The 18288-nt window shown below is 41.8% G+C and overlaps 1 protein-coding gene across 2 annotated transcripts in view; it reads right to left on the reverse strand.

Annotated features, from left to right (window-relative positions):
• grid2 (glutamate receptor, ionotropic, delta 2) overlaps positions 1-16536 on the reverse strand; it is a 607329-nt gene extending 590793 nt beyond the window's left edge. For both annotated transcript variants that reach the window (XR_004552792.1, XM_034091023.1), the window contains exon 1: positions 15534-16536. Coding sequence is in view for 1 of the 2 variants with exons in the window: in XM_034091023.1 (XP_033946914.1) it covers positions 15534-15621 (88 nt within the window). In the remaining variant the exon portion in view is untranslated. The remainder of the gene's footprint in view (positions 1-15533) is intronic.
• Between the last annotated feature and the right edge of the window lie 1752 nt (positions 16537-18288).

Consider the following 18288-nt stretch of genomic DNA (forward strand, 5'->3'; position numbering starts at 1 on the left):
ATTTTAGAGTCAGGATACAACTCCCTTATCTTTAAAAATTACATATTTCCATATCAATGATAGAAATGTGATTACCAAGAGATGGTCTAAGGTAGAAAAACACAACATTATAATTATGTCTACAACTTGTATGTAAAAAACCTACATGGCAATCGACTGAATTCTGATTCTGATTCGTCTGGTAAGGGTCAATGCACATCAAGCATAACACAGCACTACATTTCCCAGGACTTAAAGCACCTAACATCCGACCCTTTCATCTGGATGGTGTAACTATTACAGGGACTCTGATCAGCAAAACAGATTCAGCCATGATCAATATGTGCGCCTCCTTACTACCAGACCCGATGGAATAATTGCTGTAAATAACAATGAGGTTTTTATTCGATCTGCTTGAGGATACACATTTGTAAGCTATTATCAAGCTGTGAGTTATGTCCCGTTGGGGGCCGCTGAGAGACAAGCACTTGTAGGTTCATTGAAAGGAACACATACTGTAAGAGCTGCACATCTATTCAGATGACAATGCCCCTTTATAAAAAGGTAGAACTTTTTTTGTTGTAAGATACTGTTAAAGGAATGGTATGCTCATGACACTCATTTTTTAAAAATTATCATCCGATAAAACAGACCAGTCTCTGCCAGTCTCTCTCTTTTTTTTTTTAATCCGATGACATTATCAGTGATTTTAAACTGATTATATACCGAAATAACATCAACACTGTGGGCGCCGCCATTTCCCGGACGTGACGTAATCCATGCGTTTGGTTTTCGAAGACACGTTGATCTCCATGTTATTTACTGTAGTTTCTCTATTCAAATATGCCTCACTGTATCGCGAAATATTGCCATAATTCGGATAGGAACAATCCACGGAATGCTCGGTTCCATCTGTTGCCAAAAGGTAAGCGTAAGAAGTACATTCGGAGGCAGTGGCTAGCGAAATGTGGCCGGCCCGAACCGAGAGATTTACAGGCTCATGTATGCAGAGAACATTTCACATTTCCGGACGACTACTCTGAGAGTATGATCAAACATAACATGGGATTTAAAGAACAACCATTACTCAATGGAGATGCAGTACCATCGGTCTTTCTGGTGTCATCACCGACCAGGACACCAGTTCGGCCAGTTGAGAAATCGCCCTCTGCAAGTGTGAAGCGACGGAGGAGCAGAAGTAGTGCTCGGAGTAAGAATAAGGTATGTTATAGCGCATTTCCATTGCAGCGGCTAGCCCCGTTTTAACGTCCAGGCCAGGACAGTTTTTGGTGGCCTTTCCATATAGCGTAGTACCGGCTAGTGTGTATTTCCCCCCAGTTTTTCCGGCTCCATAAAATCGTGATTCTATGGCCAGGGACAACGAAGCTGAGTATGCTAAACTAGAGAGGGAATCGCTAGCAAGGGTGGTACTACATGCATACATATAGTATCTTATATAATCTTCCCATTATACACACATGCATTTCCAAACATTAGGACTACCTATGTTGCAAATGTATTATCTTTTCAATTTACACACGGCATCTATTGCACGTCTGTCCGTCCTGGGAGAGGGATCCCTCCTCTGTTGCTCTCCCTGAGGTTTCTCCCATGTTCCCTTTAAACTGGGGGTTTTCTTCTGAAGTTTTTCCTTGTACGATGTGAGGGTCTAAGGACAGAGGGTGTCGTATTGTCATACTGATATGTATGGCTGAATTCCCCCATCCAATCTCTTCACATTGGTCAAAACTTGTTCCTCTGCTGACGAGTTCGAACTGAAATACTCCGTGTGTTGACAAAGTGAACGCATGGATGACGTCACGACCATCACGTGACTACTGAAAATGGCAAACATGGCGGCGGCCAGACGGAATATACAGGTCTTGATAAAAAAGAGCTATAAAATCATTATTTACCGGGGAATATCGCTGATTTCTTCAGGGTATGGTTTAAACATAACGTTTCACTAAATACTGAAGTTTTGATTAATTATCTAATGAGTGGACCATTCCTTTAAGTGCTAATACCTATATGTCCTTGTTTGCCACGATGCATGTGGGGAAAAAGCATACACTAGACCCACAACAGGGCCTGCACTAATACAGTAAACCTACGTAGAGCACATTCTTATCACGTACAGCTGCTGGAATGGCCAACACCGCCAACTCTAGCCCCCAACCGTCATTGTCTGTCTAACATACTGTATTTATTATTAACTTGTGATGTTTGCAGTGCATGCAATCACTGCATAACTCATTTCACAGCACAGCGGTTTGGCCTGAGGATCTGTGTTGTTGCAATCTAAAGTGTGCAAATGCAGCCTGTTTTCATTCACCGTTTGTACTATATTTGTCTTCAATCTATGCAATTGTGAGCCAGGACCAGAAGGAAGTCAGGTGGGGTAGCATTAAGAGAGACAAAGTCTGTAAGGCAGCAGTCGGTGAGGTTTGATTCTATCAAACAAACTAAAGACGTTCACCCAGGAGAACACGGTGTGTCAACAGTGACTTATTAAACTCTGTTGCATGACTCATAAAGCACCGCATACATATGCTGTTGTGTATTGTATTGTGTGTGATGGGACGAACATAAAACCCTTTTATACGACTACTATTCCCAAAAAATGAATACAACCTCGGTTGGATGCTACTCAATCGGAAGCTGTTGGTACCTGTTTATGTGGATAATTTTGTAAATGATGCTGTATGATGTCCTTTTGTTGTTCTGTTTATGCTTTTATGTTTCATGTGGAACTACTTGAACAGGTCTCCCTTGGAAAAGAGATCAATGATCTCAATGGGATTTTATCTGTATAAATAAAGGTTTGAAATGAAATGAAATGACAACCGAACCTATTATATAATGACAGACTGTTACCTAAAGCCCTTAAACTCCACTGTTGCAGGGAAGTAAAGCCATTTCACTATGAACTTGGTTACGGCCAGGTGGCCCTTATTGAGACCCTCCTCAGTCACCCTCCCACTGGCTGCTGTCGTGAGTGGGGTTTGGAATTGTCTTTGGCTTGGACCAGCGGTAGTAGAAGGAGGAGTGGGCTGGTTCATTGTAGATGAAACTTTACAAATCAATCATTATTAACCCATGTTAGTATAATGCAGTTAACTCTGTATGGGCTGTAGCACACATAACATTGTAACGTTACTTCTAGATGGGGCAACAACAGAGGTGTGAGACAGGCAGTTGAACTGATCATTCCTCTGCAACAAGTAGAGATGTCCCGATCCGATCACGTGATCGGGGATCGGAGACGATCACGTGATTTTCAAAAGATCGGAATCGGGAGAAAAAAATCGGGGATCGGGATTTTTTTTTTTTTTTTTTAATATAAAATATTTTTATTATTTTATTTAATGTTACAAAACAAAAATGACCTTGTTCACGTCTTAAAGTCATCCTGAGGCCTTAGTTTTGGTTTAAAATTACACAACATCATGTATGTGTTGCTTCTTTTGGGCTTGTTTTCATAGACCTGGTTGCTTATTTCTCTCAAATCTGGCAACAGAGTGGGCGCAGTGTCTAATAGTAGCAGTAAGCTAACGAGAGGCTACGTTCAGCTGGTGACTCGGGACAGAGAAAATGTCAGGAGTTTGGAAGTATTATAAAATTGAAAGCGAAGGCAGTGTAACAGCCAGATGCAATGTTTGCAAGGCGGAGGTTCCGCGTGGTGGAAAGAACAGAGCTACGTTCAACACGACCAATCTAATACGCTACCTGAGAAACAAACACCAACAACAACACGACGAGTACACAGCGGCCACTCAGGTAACGGCACTGAAACAACCGACACTTTCAGAGGCTTTTAAAAGGAAAGAGAAACTGCCCCAGAACAGTGAAAAGGCCAAAAAAAAAACAGCCAAGATAGCTGAATTCATTGCGTTGGATGACCAGCCGTTATCTGTTACCTTTTTTTTCTCTTAATGCATTGCATAAAGATCGGATCGGGAAAAATCGGTATCGGCAGATTGTCAAAATCAAATGATCGGAATCGGATCGGGAGCAAAAAAAGGTGATCGGGACATCCCTAGCAACAAGCATTGTCCACATGGAGCCTTGCTAAGTGTAACCACACTTTTGAATTCAACGTTCTCTCCACTATTGTCACAAAGATCTCAGTGGTGGTGTAGTGCACGGTGCTGCAGCGTGTGTAGGAGAGCTGCCCATCGCACACAGACGAGAGAGAGAGAGATCTCTCATGGATTGTAAAAAACTAAAAATGCAGTTAAAATGTGCAAGATAACATCTACATAGCAATAATAATTATACAATATATTTTCTTAATTTGTCCTTTACTGATAGCAAAACTGCCCGTTTAATACCAGGTCTTAGTCTCATCCCTAGACCCAAATAAAAAAACTGTTCTCAGACTCCATAGAGTAGCTTCAGTAGTATGCACATGTCTTTATGTATGATGTCTGCTCTTGCAGCTGATGTCTTGCTCAGCAGCTGTACTTTGGCGGCAGTGGTCAATTATGGAGGGTTACAGCTGTGAGAGGGAGTCTGCGGTCACTGAGTCAGGCTGTGACTAACCCACAATTAGTTTGAATCTGATGAGCAGTACAACGCATCGCACCAATAGGACAGAAAAAGTCCTGTGCACAACACACCATTAAACTCTCACCTTCTCTTTCTTCTTATTCAAGGAGTTGAATCTAAATGAATTCAGATTAACATAAATGACTCACCACCGTTACCTAATATTGTAGACATGAAAGCATCGGGAGCCTTTAATTTTTAATGTGGGCAAGAACAAAAGTGGTCAGTTGCGCTTTATCTGCACCAAGGAGTGCATTTTCAAAAGACAAATATGCTAACCATATGCAAATGCCTCCTCCTACTGATCTCTCCCACTCAATGTGTTGGTGTTTTCTAGAGTTTAAATGAACACCCGATTAAAGCTACAATCCAGATGGGCACATTCAGGCAGCTTTGTGACGTGGTGCCAACTGTGTCAGAGAGTAAAAACAAACAAATGGCACATTACAACTCCACCACAGTGATTCACAAAATGTTCACAACACTTTGTCGTGATGCCCGTTTCTGTTCTCACTGACAGCAAATCAAACATCAAGAGGGAGGAGGAGACTGCTAGAGACAGCTACAGAGAAAGAACAGTGCTTCTATCAGAATAAAGTAAAGAGCAAGATTAAGGTAGAGGCAAAAAGTGGAGATAATAAAAAAGTATGGAGATGGGAGAAGGAGGAGAGAAACCACAGGACACACTGGAAGTGAGACAAAGTTGACTGACCGTATGTTTACAGTCCTCTAGAGCAGGTGGGTTAGAATTAGTTTGTAGTTTTGTATATTCGTGGTAGTGCCAACAATTGATAGTTTCATGTTACACATGGGCCACTTAATATTGTTTTGATGTATTTATGATAAACTGTCCAAACTGTTTGAACCCCCACAAGAACAACAAATCCCATGTGGTTTTCTTTCTTCAACAATGTCACCTCTCGTTTGTACTTTTAATAGTTATCAATTAAAACAAAAACTTAAAAAACTTAACATGAATATTGCATCCATGTTGAGCAAACAGGTTGTCCACCCTTTGTAGATAAACTACCGCTTTCTGAATATATGAAGAGGGCCATGGGAGTGTTGTGAAAACGAGCAGAAGGTGTGATATAGAGATTTAGATTTAGAGATCGCCCTGCTCCTGCCCTGCCCTGCCCTGCCCTGCCCTGCCCTGCCCTGCCCTGCCCTGCCCTGCCCTGCCCTGCCCTGCCCTGCCCTGCCCTGCCCTGCCCTGCCCTGCCCTGCCCTGCTCCTGCCCTGCTCCTGCCCTGCCCTGCTCCTGCCCTGCTCCTGCCCTGCTCCTGCCCTGCCCTGCCCTGCTCCTGCCCTGCCCTGCCCTGCTCCTGCTCCTGCCCCTGCCCTGCTCCTGCCCTGCTCAGTAAACAACATGTATGATTTGTGCTGTGATTAATGAAGGCAGTTTTGCTTTCACATGTTTAGAGACAAGGGTTTGAAAATACGACATATTAAAACAATGTGTTAGGTGTAATTATGTAAGATTATATATATATATATTCTCAGCAGCATTTGGCAGAATAGAGCGATATCTCTCGACAGGAGCATGCCACACGGCATTGTTTTTATATTATATAATTCATTAAGTATTAAAGAAAGTTACAGAGTATGCTCATTTAAATTAAATAGTTGACGGCAGCTTGCACAAAGACAGACAATTGCTAAAAGCAATGTATTATGATAAGAGGATCCGTGGTGCCTCACTCCCATCACTACAGGATATACTGTATATAACTGTAGTGTATATATGTCACACTGTGGGACTTCGGGAAACGGTATCTCGAGATTTCTGTATGTATAACACATGCAGAAATGTTGACTATAAAGCTGACTTTAACTTACTCTTCATAACATTTACCTGCCCATGTTGGTTTCTTCACTGAGTTTGAGTGGCTTTGGGGATTTCTTTTTGCAGATGATTTTTTTTCTGGAGATGGGCCTTGCTTATCCACTCCCCCATAAATTAACCTTAATGTTTGCATTTTGCAGTGAGTTTAAGCTGGCTAAATGTGGCGGAAGTGATCCCCTGTGACTATGTTGCTAAGCAGCCATGACAACACGTTGAACAGTGTTTTTTTGTCAGATGCAGTATTGCAGGGGAATTAGAAGTCGTAGCCGTGGGGTTTGGTCATTATAACACTGCTTTGAACTAATCAGATTTCTTGATTAGAGCTATCAGTTCTATAACTGCACATTATTATTTGTTATCTTCACATGTGGTAGTGTTGCCAATCCATATATAATTATTGTTGTTAGGGATGTCCCGATCACCTTTTTTTTCTCCCGATCCGATTCCGATCATTTGATTTTGACAATCTGCCGATACCGGTTTTTCCCGATCCGATCTTCATGCAATGCATTAAGAGAAAAAAAAGGTAACAGATAACGGCTGGTCATCCAACACGATGAATTCAGCTATCTTGGCTGTTGGTCTTTTCACTGTTCTGGGGCAGTTTCTCTTTCCTTTTAAAAGTCTCTGAAAGTGCCGGTTGCTTCAGTGCCGTTACCTGAGTGGCCGCTGTGTACTCGCCGTGTTTTTGTTGGTGTTTGTTTCTCAGGTAGCGTATTAGATTGGTCGTGTTGAACGTAGCTCTGTTCTTTCCACCACGCGGAACCTCCGCCTTGCAAACATTGCATCTGGCTGTTACACTGCCTTCGCTTTCAATTTTATAATACTTCCAAACTGCTGACATTTTCTCTGTCCCGACTCCCGAGTCACCAGCTGAACGTAGCCTCTCGTTAGCTTACTGCTACTATTAGACACTGCGCCCACTCTTTTGCCAGATTTGAGAGAAATAAGCAACCAGGTCTATGAAAACAAGCCCAAAAGAAGCAACACATACATGATGTTGTGTAATTGTAAACCAAAACTAAGGCCTCAGGATGACTTTAAGACGTGAACATGGTCATTTTTGTTTTGAAACATTAAATAAAATACAAATATTTTATATAAAAAAAAAAAATCCCGATCCCCGATTTTTTTCTCCCGATTCCGATCTTTTGAAAATCACGTGATCGGCTCCGATCCCCGATCACGTGATCGGATCGGGACATCTCTAATTGTTGTGAAGACTTTACTTCACCGTATTTGTAGGACTCAGAACGTGTTTTTTATGATTCTGTATTTCTTAGTTTAAAAGGGTTTACCACAAAGATGAGGGGGTGTTCCTGAAGAGAAAGAGTGGAGGGAGCTGTAGTACAAGCCAGCTCACAGCCTACCATGTTCATGCTTTACTGTTCAATGAATCATTTACTAATGAATGATGTAAGGAAATGCTATAAAAAGGGAACGTTCCTTGGATTTAAAAAGTGTGCAGTAGAGTGCAGATTGTCTTGTGTGCACCTTAGTGTGTGTGCACGCTTATAAGTGCACATGCTTTAGTTTGTGTGTGTGCATGTGTGCACGTTGTAAAACAAGTGGGCCAATGCCATGCTTTCTGGGTTTTATAGTGCTGTGTGAACAGCGGCCTGCCCATGGCTGTTATTGGTTGGAGAGGAAATCATTCAGAGGAGAAAAAAACACTTCAAGCAAATCACTCACGTACACACATGCATGCAATACACAAATATACACACCACACACGCATGCATGTGCCCTTAAACAAAGAATGTGGTTTGGGCATGTGCAGTGTGCACATTGCCTATTGCATTAACATGCTCACACATATGCACACCTGAGATTCTGAGGCAAATAGAGTTGTACAGAAACAAAACAGTCCCTATTGAAAGACAGTGCAAATTGCCGGAAGACTAACAGTATTTTTGTCGACAGAGACACATCGAACAAGAGAGAAGTCAGCTGTAAATATTCACTCTACTGCAAGAATGTGGGAAGAACATAATAAATAGACAGCATGCATCCTTGCATCCACATATATATGAGCATACTGTACATCAGTGCCATTAAGGTACACACAAGCCAACACACACACATAAAACGGAGTCACAGGAGTCCTTAGTGCTCCACAAGAAAACTCTACGTTCCTTCTGAAGTCTCCCTCATTATTAGCATGATGACATAGACCTAACGGATAAAGAGAATTATTCTCGAAAGAGACTCCCTGCATACATACGTATTATACTGTGTTTGACTGTTTGCTATATTTCTCAAGGTTCAAGGTTCTTTATTAGCTACAGAGTAATTATGTCGTTGGAAATCTTAGGTCACAGGCTTCTCCAACAATGCAACACATTAATACAGATAAGCAGACAATATTAAAACAATATTAAAGTATATTATATTATATGTCAGTGTTTCCCCTAGGTTTACTGCTTTGGGGGGTGCTGCCTGAGCGGGGAGCAGAGAGAGGAGCAGTGGATTATTGTTATTGATTAATGCATCTGTGTTTCTTAGGGTCAAAAACACTAAACTCACAACTTAAAATGAAAGTGTTTAGTTTATTTAATAAAAGAGCACATGTTTAATGTGAAAAGTCACAGTAGATATAGATTAGTTGCAATTTGGTGCTATATATATATATATATATATATTAAAACAAAAAACATCTAAAAAAAATGTTAAACACCTTGAATTTCAGGGGGGCGGGGCTCCGTTGGCGGGGCGCAGTGCCCCTCCAAGACAATGGTAAGGGAAACACAGTCTCATGTTTGTATTTTGCTTGTCTTTGAATAGTGATTGCCAAACACCGTGATTACTTCCTCACTGTGAGGCAGTGTGATAAGCTAGAGAGATGTCCACAAATAGGCATCTAGTGGCAACTGTGTTATGTTCTAAGAGTAACAAACTTCTAGCTACCACAGGTTCCCTATAACAGGATCGTTTTTCAGACCTCAAAACTAATTAACCAGAAAATGTTGGTGCTCTTACATGTATGTATAGTACATGTAGATGATTGTCTGTGTGCATGCTTGAGTGCAATCTAAATGCATGCTTTTGCTTCCAGAAGGAGTTGAAGTCAATCTCCACACAAAGCAAGCATACTTTTGTTCTGGTGAATACCACGGTTCTTGTCCCCAGATGACATTAAGCATATGTGACTCTGCGTGTGTTGACGGGATAAACAAAAACTCACAATCATCCGAAAACATGGCCTGTGTTGGACAAGTCCTTCGCAGGCCATCTGCTCTGCTCTACCTGCATCACTGACTGCTGCGGTGAGACGAAGCAGGGCAGGACTGTCTCTCCTCGCATACATCTGCAGTCAACCTCAGACAAGCGATCAGGCCTCTTCTCACATTTACCTGTCAGTCCATCTCAACCTCAGAAACACACACACACACACACACACACACACACACACACACACACACACACACACACACACACACACACACACACACACACACACATTCCGTTTACTTGTCTCAGTGGCCTGGTTAGGGTTCTGCCTCAGTGACCAGGTGCCGACGTCAGAGCTGCTGTCTCTGTCCCTCACAAGAGCAGGGATATCGAACACATATCATACATGCATGTACACAAAGCAGACACACAGTTTGCACCTGTGTGAATCATACACACTGACAACATCTCCAGTGTTCATGCACACAGAAATGGACATGGACGAGCAAATCTGTCAAAACGTAGATACATAACTCAAAATATGTGAAGCATTTAATACACACTGCATAGCCCCCACCTTTCTGATTAGGGGTATGGCTGAAGATGAAAATGCAGAATGGGCATGTACACACATGATAGTTCAGAAGAGGAAGTGTGGTGACAGCTGTGAAATTCGGAAACAAAATCAGGCAGGAACAGCCATTCACAAACACTGGGATGTTTAGAAATCCTTCTCCACGGAAAACACCGGGATAGCACCAAAGTGAAAGAGAAATCAGGTCATGCCAAATCTCCCCCTCTGTCTTACTCCCCCTCATTTCCTAACCCTACAAATAATGGAAACCTCTGTTCAGCCCTTCAACTCTTTCCATCTCATGAGCGAAACCCTTTTCTGTCTCTCACTGCTGTTAAGGGATAGAGCCCCAATCACACACATAGGCCGCACAAAAACACACTGCATAGATCCAATAATCTCTCTGTCCATGCCTCCCTCCCTCATCACCTTCACTGAACTTGGCGTTCAAAGGATAATTCAACGATAATTTTCTCCCTGTCCTTTTCATATAAGTCACATGGGTCTCAAAAAGAGTAGCTTCTCTTTTCTACAACAGGACACTGTTGTAACATCAAAGTCAGAGAATACACATTTATCAAATATAGATTAATATAAATATGACCATTAAATATATTTCTATTATTTGCAATTGTGTTTTGACAAACATAAAACGTGGAAACACAGAAAAATCTTACTCTTATTACTTTTCTCATTCGTTAGAGTATTTTGGATTGTGTAACATCAGAGATGTATTCCAACCTAATTTTGGAACATCTTGTTTAATGTGCCTCCAAAGAGTCAACCAATGGTTCTACTTTAAACCGAGTACATTTTAGAATCAGACTAAACTATGCCTAAAATCGATTTCAGCTAACATTACAGTCGTAACATGACAATGATGCTGTTTTTTTTAAAAGACATATTGTACACGTTTATATACCACTTCAAGCCATAATGTTTTGTGAAGTAAATAACTTGTCTTATTTGTCTATTGACTGCAGATAATATGAAAAGGTGTTACGGATGAAATCCCTCCAAATAAGGTTTTCTGAAGTTTCATCTCTTCTCTATCACTCTCTGTTTTCATACATTTCTACATTTTCAATGATTCAACTCAATTCTTGGCTAGACAACATGGGTTACTGAAAATGCTTCCAAAATGGTAAAAACTCAGCAATGACTGATTTACATATGAAGCGTTCTCTAGTAATCCTGCTATTCACACTATGTCCTGTACAAATGTAATTCTTTTACTACAAGATAATGAAGCCCATGAAGTCTCCTCTCATTTCCAGTAGAACACTGTACAAACAGTGTTTAAGTACAACATATTATTATAGTCCACAATACAAAGGAAAGACTGAGCCGGTTAGGACATGATATGCAACAACTGATGGTATACACGGTTTTACTCTTCTATTACAAATTGCACAATGTTATCACTTAAATAGTTATTAAGGATTCCTTACAAAAAACATAAAGGAAACCTTTGTTATCCTTTTTTCTTCCATGTGTTTATTCGTTCAGGTTCCACACTTCTCTGATCTAGCAAGGAGCAACAAAATGAAGCCAATGGTACCTATGGAATCTACTATAGATACCATAAATGATCTGACAGTAGAGGATAAATATATTATATCACATATAGCCTTCCAATAATAATTTCAATATGCCATGTCCTTGTCATTTTCAATGTGTCAACAACAACAAATAATATGATTCTATAGGCTCAGACTAAGAAGTTGTCGAAAGCACAAATCTATTATACTCCATCTTGTTATGTTAGTGTCTGGTCAGCGCGTCAATTTTCTATACATGATTTGACCCAGGCCCATTTGCTAGTTTCTTCCACTTCTCTCTCTCTCTCTCTCTCTCTCTCTCTCTCTCTCTCTCTCTCTCTCTCTCTCTCTCTCTCTCTCTCTCTCTCTCTCTCTCTCTCTCTCTCTCTCTCTCTCTCTCTCTCTCTCTCTCTCTCTCTAACACACATGTGCAGAATCCATACCAACCACCCTCATAAAGCAGAGGACCATTGCAATGCAGCACACGATGCAGAGAGGGCCAAGAGGCAAGTTGACCCCCCCTAACTGCAGCATGCTGATCATTAGAGAAAGAGGGAGATGGACGAGGTAGTGGCGCCAGATGCCCTGCTGCTCAATAACATGTAATGCCTGGACAGTTCAAGATGAAAATGTCTGCTGGCCACTGATGTTAATATTACAGAAATAAAGGCAACTCTGTGATAGGGTGGCACAGGTTTTCAGTAGACAGCAAACAACGGTTGCTGAGGAAAACACCTCTCTCCCCGGTTTATAGCTCTTTAACTTTCCATCTTCAATCTTTCCCCTCTTTGATATATACATCTCTTCGCCTATCTATCTCTCCCCATTTCGCTCCTTTTCCATCATTCCATCTTTAGCAGCAACAAAGAGATTAAAGAGGGATTACTTCTGACATGTCAATGTGATGTGCCTGCTGGGTATGGTATTTGTTCCTTCTCATGCAGTCCTAAGTCAATATGACGCACACACAGACAGGTCAGCTTTGCGAGAGTGGGATGGAAGAAAGTTAGAATATGAACTGTTATTTATTGCAGAATATAACATGTTGACATACAGAAAATAGTTGCTACTTTGTTTCCCTTACAATACCATCTTGTGTGAAAAATAGAATGATAGCCTATCATAATGCTCTGTATTTCCATACCCAGGTATATCAGCTGTTTTCAAGGTTTTCTGAGAGAGAAGACTGAATGAAAACAGAGAAGGTTTGTTTTGGGGTGATAGCCCTTGCTGTGATTCAAAGTACTTGAGGCTAGCCAGGAAATGAACTATTGATTAGAAAAAAGGTGTAGTGGAGAAAGAGCGAGGAAAAAAAGACAATAACTGAAATCACACCAACCAACCACCCACACTGATCCTTTGTCCTCTCATTCGCTTTCACACACACTTTCATAGACTTATAATAAACCAGGAATACATTCAGCCAACCAGTAAACTACCCATCGCTTTTACTGTCTATTCTAATAATTGTAAACCACGTACTGGCCTAATTCACACTACAGGGTCAAGGAGGAATAGCTCTTCTTTCTCCTGTTGCTAAATGTGCTCCTTAAACATGCAGTATAATTGGGATTTGTATTGATTGGTTTGTTAACTGGAGGTGATTTTAGAGCCCCTACTTCGGTTTATTACACATCCTTTATTTCAAATACTGGTCTATAACATGAACAAGAAGAGCCAGTGAGACACTATGTCTGAAAACTATCGTTCCAGTTAGCCTGGATTTAAAAAAAAATAAAAAAGAGACAGTCAGTCAGTGTAGAGAACCTTGACCCAGTTCCAGTAGCTGACAGAAACCTAGTTAGCCTTTACAGCTGAATATCCCTGTCTTGGTCTTGCTAAGCCTAAAGATGTCCCACTGCTAACACTCCTATCTAAAGACACTAACAGTCAGTGAGCTGGTAAAGTTTTAGTGTCTTGCTGTGAGACACTTCCAGAACATGTGGCAGCTGATGTGATCAAACCATCCAGTCACAGGATGATCTATCTAACAAGTGGATTACACTGCCACCCCTGTAGGGCAAGCACCACAGCTTACAAGCCTGTATGAAAGATGAGGCTTCTGCACATGTGTGACTTTAATCATATTCCACCAGCCTTCCTACTGTACTGCACTAAGATTTATGTAAAACCTTATACAAAAATATTCAAACAAAATGTCAATACAACTGGGAAGCCAGTTTTACTATTAGTATGTAAAAGGAATCCTAACTTTTTAGTTTACAAAATGAGAGCAATCAACCTGGTTTGATATGCATACCATCTGCATGTTTCATGTTCTGCACATGACATAATACACAGTCATTATGTTCCTGCTGACCTGATTAACTCATGCATGTGGCCTTGCTGCTGTCTGATATGAAGCACCAGCTTGCCTACAGGCCAGAGAAGACCGCAAACTAATCCAGCTCTTGGCAAATGGTGTGGAGGTAGCCACTAAATTGGCCTGGGATATGCTGTATATCATCTGGCCTAACTGGATAGAACGGGGCCAGTCCTTCCTCCCTGGCAGCAACATGCAGTGGGTTGAATTGGTTGCTCATAATGTGTACCATGTGTGAGCCTGGATGTGTGTGAATGTGTCTCTGTTCAAATATGGATGTGATCTTGGCAATGTGCATGATGTGGTCAAAAAACTGTTTAACATAGACAGTGCTTATCTTTCTGTGTGTGTGTGTGTGTGTGTGTGTGTGTGTGTGTGTGTGTGTGTGTGTGTGTGTGTGTGTGTGTGTGTGTGTGTGTGTGTGTGTGTGTGTGTGTGTGTGTGTGTGTGTGTGTGTGTGTGTGTGTGTGTGTGTGTGTGTGTGTGTGTGTGTGTGTGTGTGTGTGTGTGTGTGTGTGTGTGTGTGTGTGTGTGTCACTCATTCACCTACACACTGCTCTGTCTCTGGTTTATTGCCCATTGGAGGCCACCGAGCTGTGCAACGATTACGTGAGCCCACCACCACCTCGCGTCCTCATCTCATCCAAGACACGCTCACCAGCGTCATCTCTCTCTCTCTCTCTCTCTCTCTCTCTCTCTATCCATCTCTCTATCTATCTGTCTATCTATCTATCTATCTATCTATCTATCTATCTCTCTCCCCCCCCCTCTCCTTTAGTCAGAGCGGGAGGCGCTGTTAAATTGCCTGAAAGAATACGCTCCCTAATGTCGAAATCACACTCAACACAACAGTGCCATATATAACCGGTGGTGGTGGAAGGCGGAAAAGACGTTGGGACAAAACACGTTTTTTTTTCTCTCTCCTTGCACTGCAGTGGCTCACCTCACCATGGAAAGGTGGTAATGCCATTGTGTATCAGGGAAAAAGTAAAGATCGTGCTGCCATCCTAGGTAATCCCTCTGCCATGCAGGGCAACATCACGCAATCTGCAACCACCTGTTTTCTCGCATCCTGCAGCACACAGCCATTATTGTATGTGAAATTCAACGGAAACATTGCACATCCACCTCTATTGATCGGTCCAAATGGAGATTAATCATAGCCTAACGACTTTAAAGCAATTGGAACATTTACGTGTATGATGCTCAATAAGTCCCCAACTTGATTGTAAACTAAATGTGCATGACGTCCGTAATTGTGCAAAATAAGATATTTATTTTATCAGTAGGATAGTCCTCTATTAGAAGTGGATGTCCCAAAAAATCCACTTTGAAACACGTTTCATGTATGGTATCAACACCACGAATGCAGTCTACATTCATAGCAAAGCAAAGTAATTACCACAGGACGTCAACAAAATATCCAGCAATGTTGTGATTGAAGCAGAGCAGCGCACATCGAGACTAAAGCCCTTAATCCGTTTCCTGAGAGACGCAGAGAGCCCTATTGTGGCCGTGAATTAGAGGGGGGAAAGCGCAGTAACTCACCAATGTGGATGATTGAATCCGAGAGCGCCGACTTCCACTCCTGGCTCCAAACAACGGCAACAAGCAGCATAGCAGTGATAACTTTCATGTTGTCCAGAAATATTTCATCCAAAACCAGAAAAAACGACAGCTCTCTGAGTGAGAGCGAACAGAGTTAAAATCCCGAAAACCGAAGATTTTTTTTAGTCCATCTGTAGGGCGGTCAAGGAAATTCCCTGTAATGTCTTCCTTGATATAGGATTCTCTTGACGTGAGAGCGGGATGCTTGTCTGCAGAGGAAAATAAGTGGAGATTCCCGGGTAGTCTCAGACTGGCACCCTGTTGAAATTCCTACAAACATTAAATCATATTCTGGGCGAGCGGAGAGACGTTGAGCCGCAGAGAAAACACACCGTATCCGAACGTCGTCGGGTTAAACACGAACTGAGGGACTGCAGGACGTTGCAGTTCTTTTAAATTATAGTTATAGTTATAATTCAAAAATATGAATGAAAGCCTAGTTGTCTTGAAAAAGCGGGTTCTGTTTTAATGACCCGTGATTCCCAGGCGTTCAGAATTGGCGTCGCAGTTTCCCCCCTGCACCAATCACCAAACCACCAGCAGCAGCAGCCTCAGCGGACCAAGCCAACGGCCAAAACTTCCATTTTGCCCAGGGGCTTTCTATTTTTCATCCACTTGGCCCCTGTTTAAATATAACCAACGCCAGAACACACAGGCGAACACAGCGACTATTGTTGAAGGGGAAAGAAAAACCAAATGATGAAAAGCCTTGTCACATGGCATTACCACCGAGAGGTACAATATTCCGTAATTGTCTATAGTTTCCTGTAGAGATGAGAGAGAGGTCGGGATGATGGGGGTCTTTCACCTACAATGAAGGTGAGCTCCGCTTCTTTTCCGCGTCAGGATTGAAAAAAATGCAGGCTTTCGGGAGACGAAATAACCGAGTATGCGCGCAACGACTTTCCGCCGTCCGCACTCCGTATGCGGGTACTCGCGTCAGCCCCAGCACGCACGGTGGCTGGTGAAGAGGAGGTTTGCCGCGTCCGTGTGGGGGGAGAGAGAGAAAAAAGAAGTGAGGGAAGGACAGAAAGGGGGAGGAGACCCGGGAGAGAGAGAAATAGAGAGAAAGAAGCAGCAACTATAAGCAGCAGCAGCTGTCTGGGTTACCTTGTAGAATTAGAGACGAGATGTGCCCATCAGGGCTGGCAGGGGGTGCGGAGGTGTGCACCAGAGAGACAGACAGATGAAGAGAGGGGTAATCTGTCAACCTTAGCTCTGCCATGGGCACCGCGAGCAGCCATCGATCTGATATCCTTCTCTCACTTCAACATGAGCTGGGTACGGGGGTGCCAGTCATGTGTTTAAGGTTATCTTGGTCATTGAACTGAGCACTTCAAAAAATACATGAAATGATGTCCATCACATTAAGCCTTTTCCTGTGTGGTTTGAGGGGTCATTGTGCTTTCATTCTCCCTATATCTATTTTATTGTTAAAACTCACAGCAATTATTGGGAAAGAATGCTTCATGTGTCATAAATTATCCGGCATCTGTCCATCATATACATCCTCTCTCCATCCTGTCAAAACATATGTCCTTCTTCTGCAACTTTCCTCCCATCCCTTTCTCCATCTTTTCTATTCTCACCACCCGCTTTCATCCATTTATCCGTCCCTGCCTCCCTGAAGGACTGGAGTCCCCAGGGTTCCTCTTAATCTGCCCTCGATTTTGGATTAGGGATTAGGAGTGTTGGGAGCCTCGGGCTACCATTGGAGTGACTGTTTTGTACGCATTCAAGGAATGGGAGATTAAACTGACAGCGATACTGATGCTAAACTGCTCTCACTTCTCCCATTTGAACTTATTGATTTATTATTAAATGTTTATTAACCACTCACTCATAAAAGGGAACATCTTTTGTGTAGTGAGAAAATAGAGATAGGAAGAAGAAAACATTTTTGGAAGATAAAATAACGTTATTTAATACCAAATGTTTGTGCATGCATCAAAATGAAATACTAACAAAAAGTGTAGAAAGGATTTACTGCTGCGCTCTGGGAGACAGTAAGTCATTTACGACTGAAAGGGTTATTTCTTGTTCCACTTGAGAACAGACATCAACACAAAGACACGTTTCTGTCTTTGTGTTCACCTTGATTAGATTTCTCAGTAAACCCCACTCAGTGTAGGACCTTAGATCTCTGATTCATATGGATATGGAGTTACAGTTACACACGTTATTCACATGTTGGGCACAAATGCACACATACTCCTCGACACTAATAACGTAACTTTTGCATATGTTATACAAATATTAAGAATGTTTGCATAAGATGATATGACTAATTTTTCAAGAATCAATATAGAGGAGAGGGCATGACCTTCTATTAAATTGATCAGAGCTTTACGTCATGAATTAATCAGTGATAAATTGGATGTTACTGTTGCTTAAGAGATAACCTTTAGAAGCATCTCTGCAGCACAAAGTTCTTATCCATTTGGCAGTATTTTTTTGAAAGAAAGATGGATATTTTCCCCAGATGGACACTGGACATGCACTCAGACTTCTCTAAATATGCGCGTCGGCTGAAGATTGATCCTTAACTGCAATCCCTATCAGTGGTCTACTGGGAGATGAGGGGGATGTTGATACTTATGATTAAGTGTGTATGCTGTTAGCTCGCAATGATAAATTATGTTCACATTAAGTATCTGGCATTGAAAGATATACTTATACTGTACTAGTTGTGTTG

The sequence above is a fragment of the Pseudochaenichthys georgianus genome, chromosome 9 (assembly GCF_902827115.2).
Source record: "Pseudochaenichthys georgianus chromosome 9, fPseGeo1.2, whole genome shotgun sequence".
Taxonomy (NCBI): Eukaryota; Metazoa; Chordata; class Actinopteri; order Perciformes; family Channichthyidae; genus Pseudochaenichthys; species Pseudochaenichthys georgianus.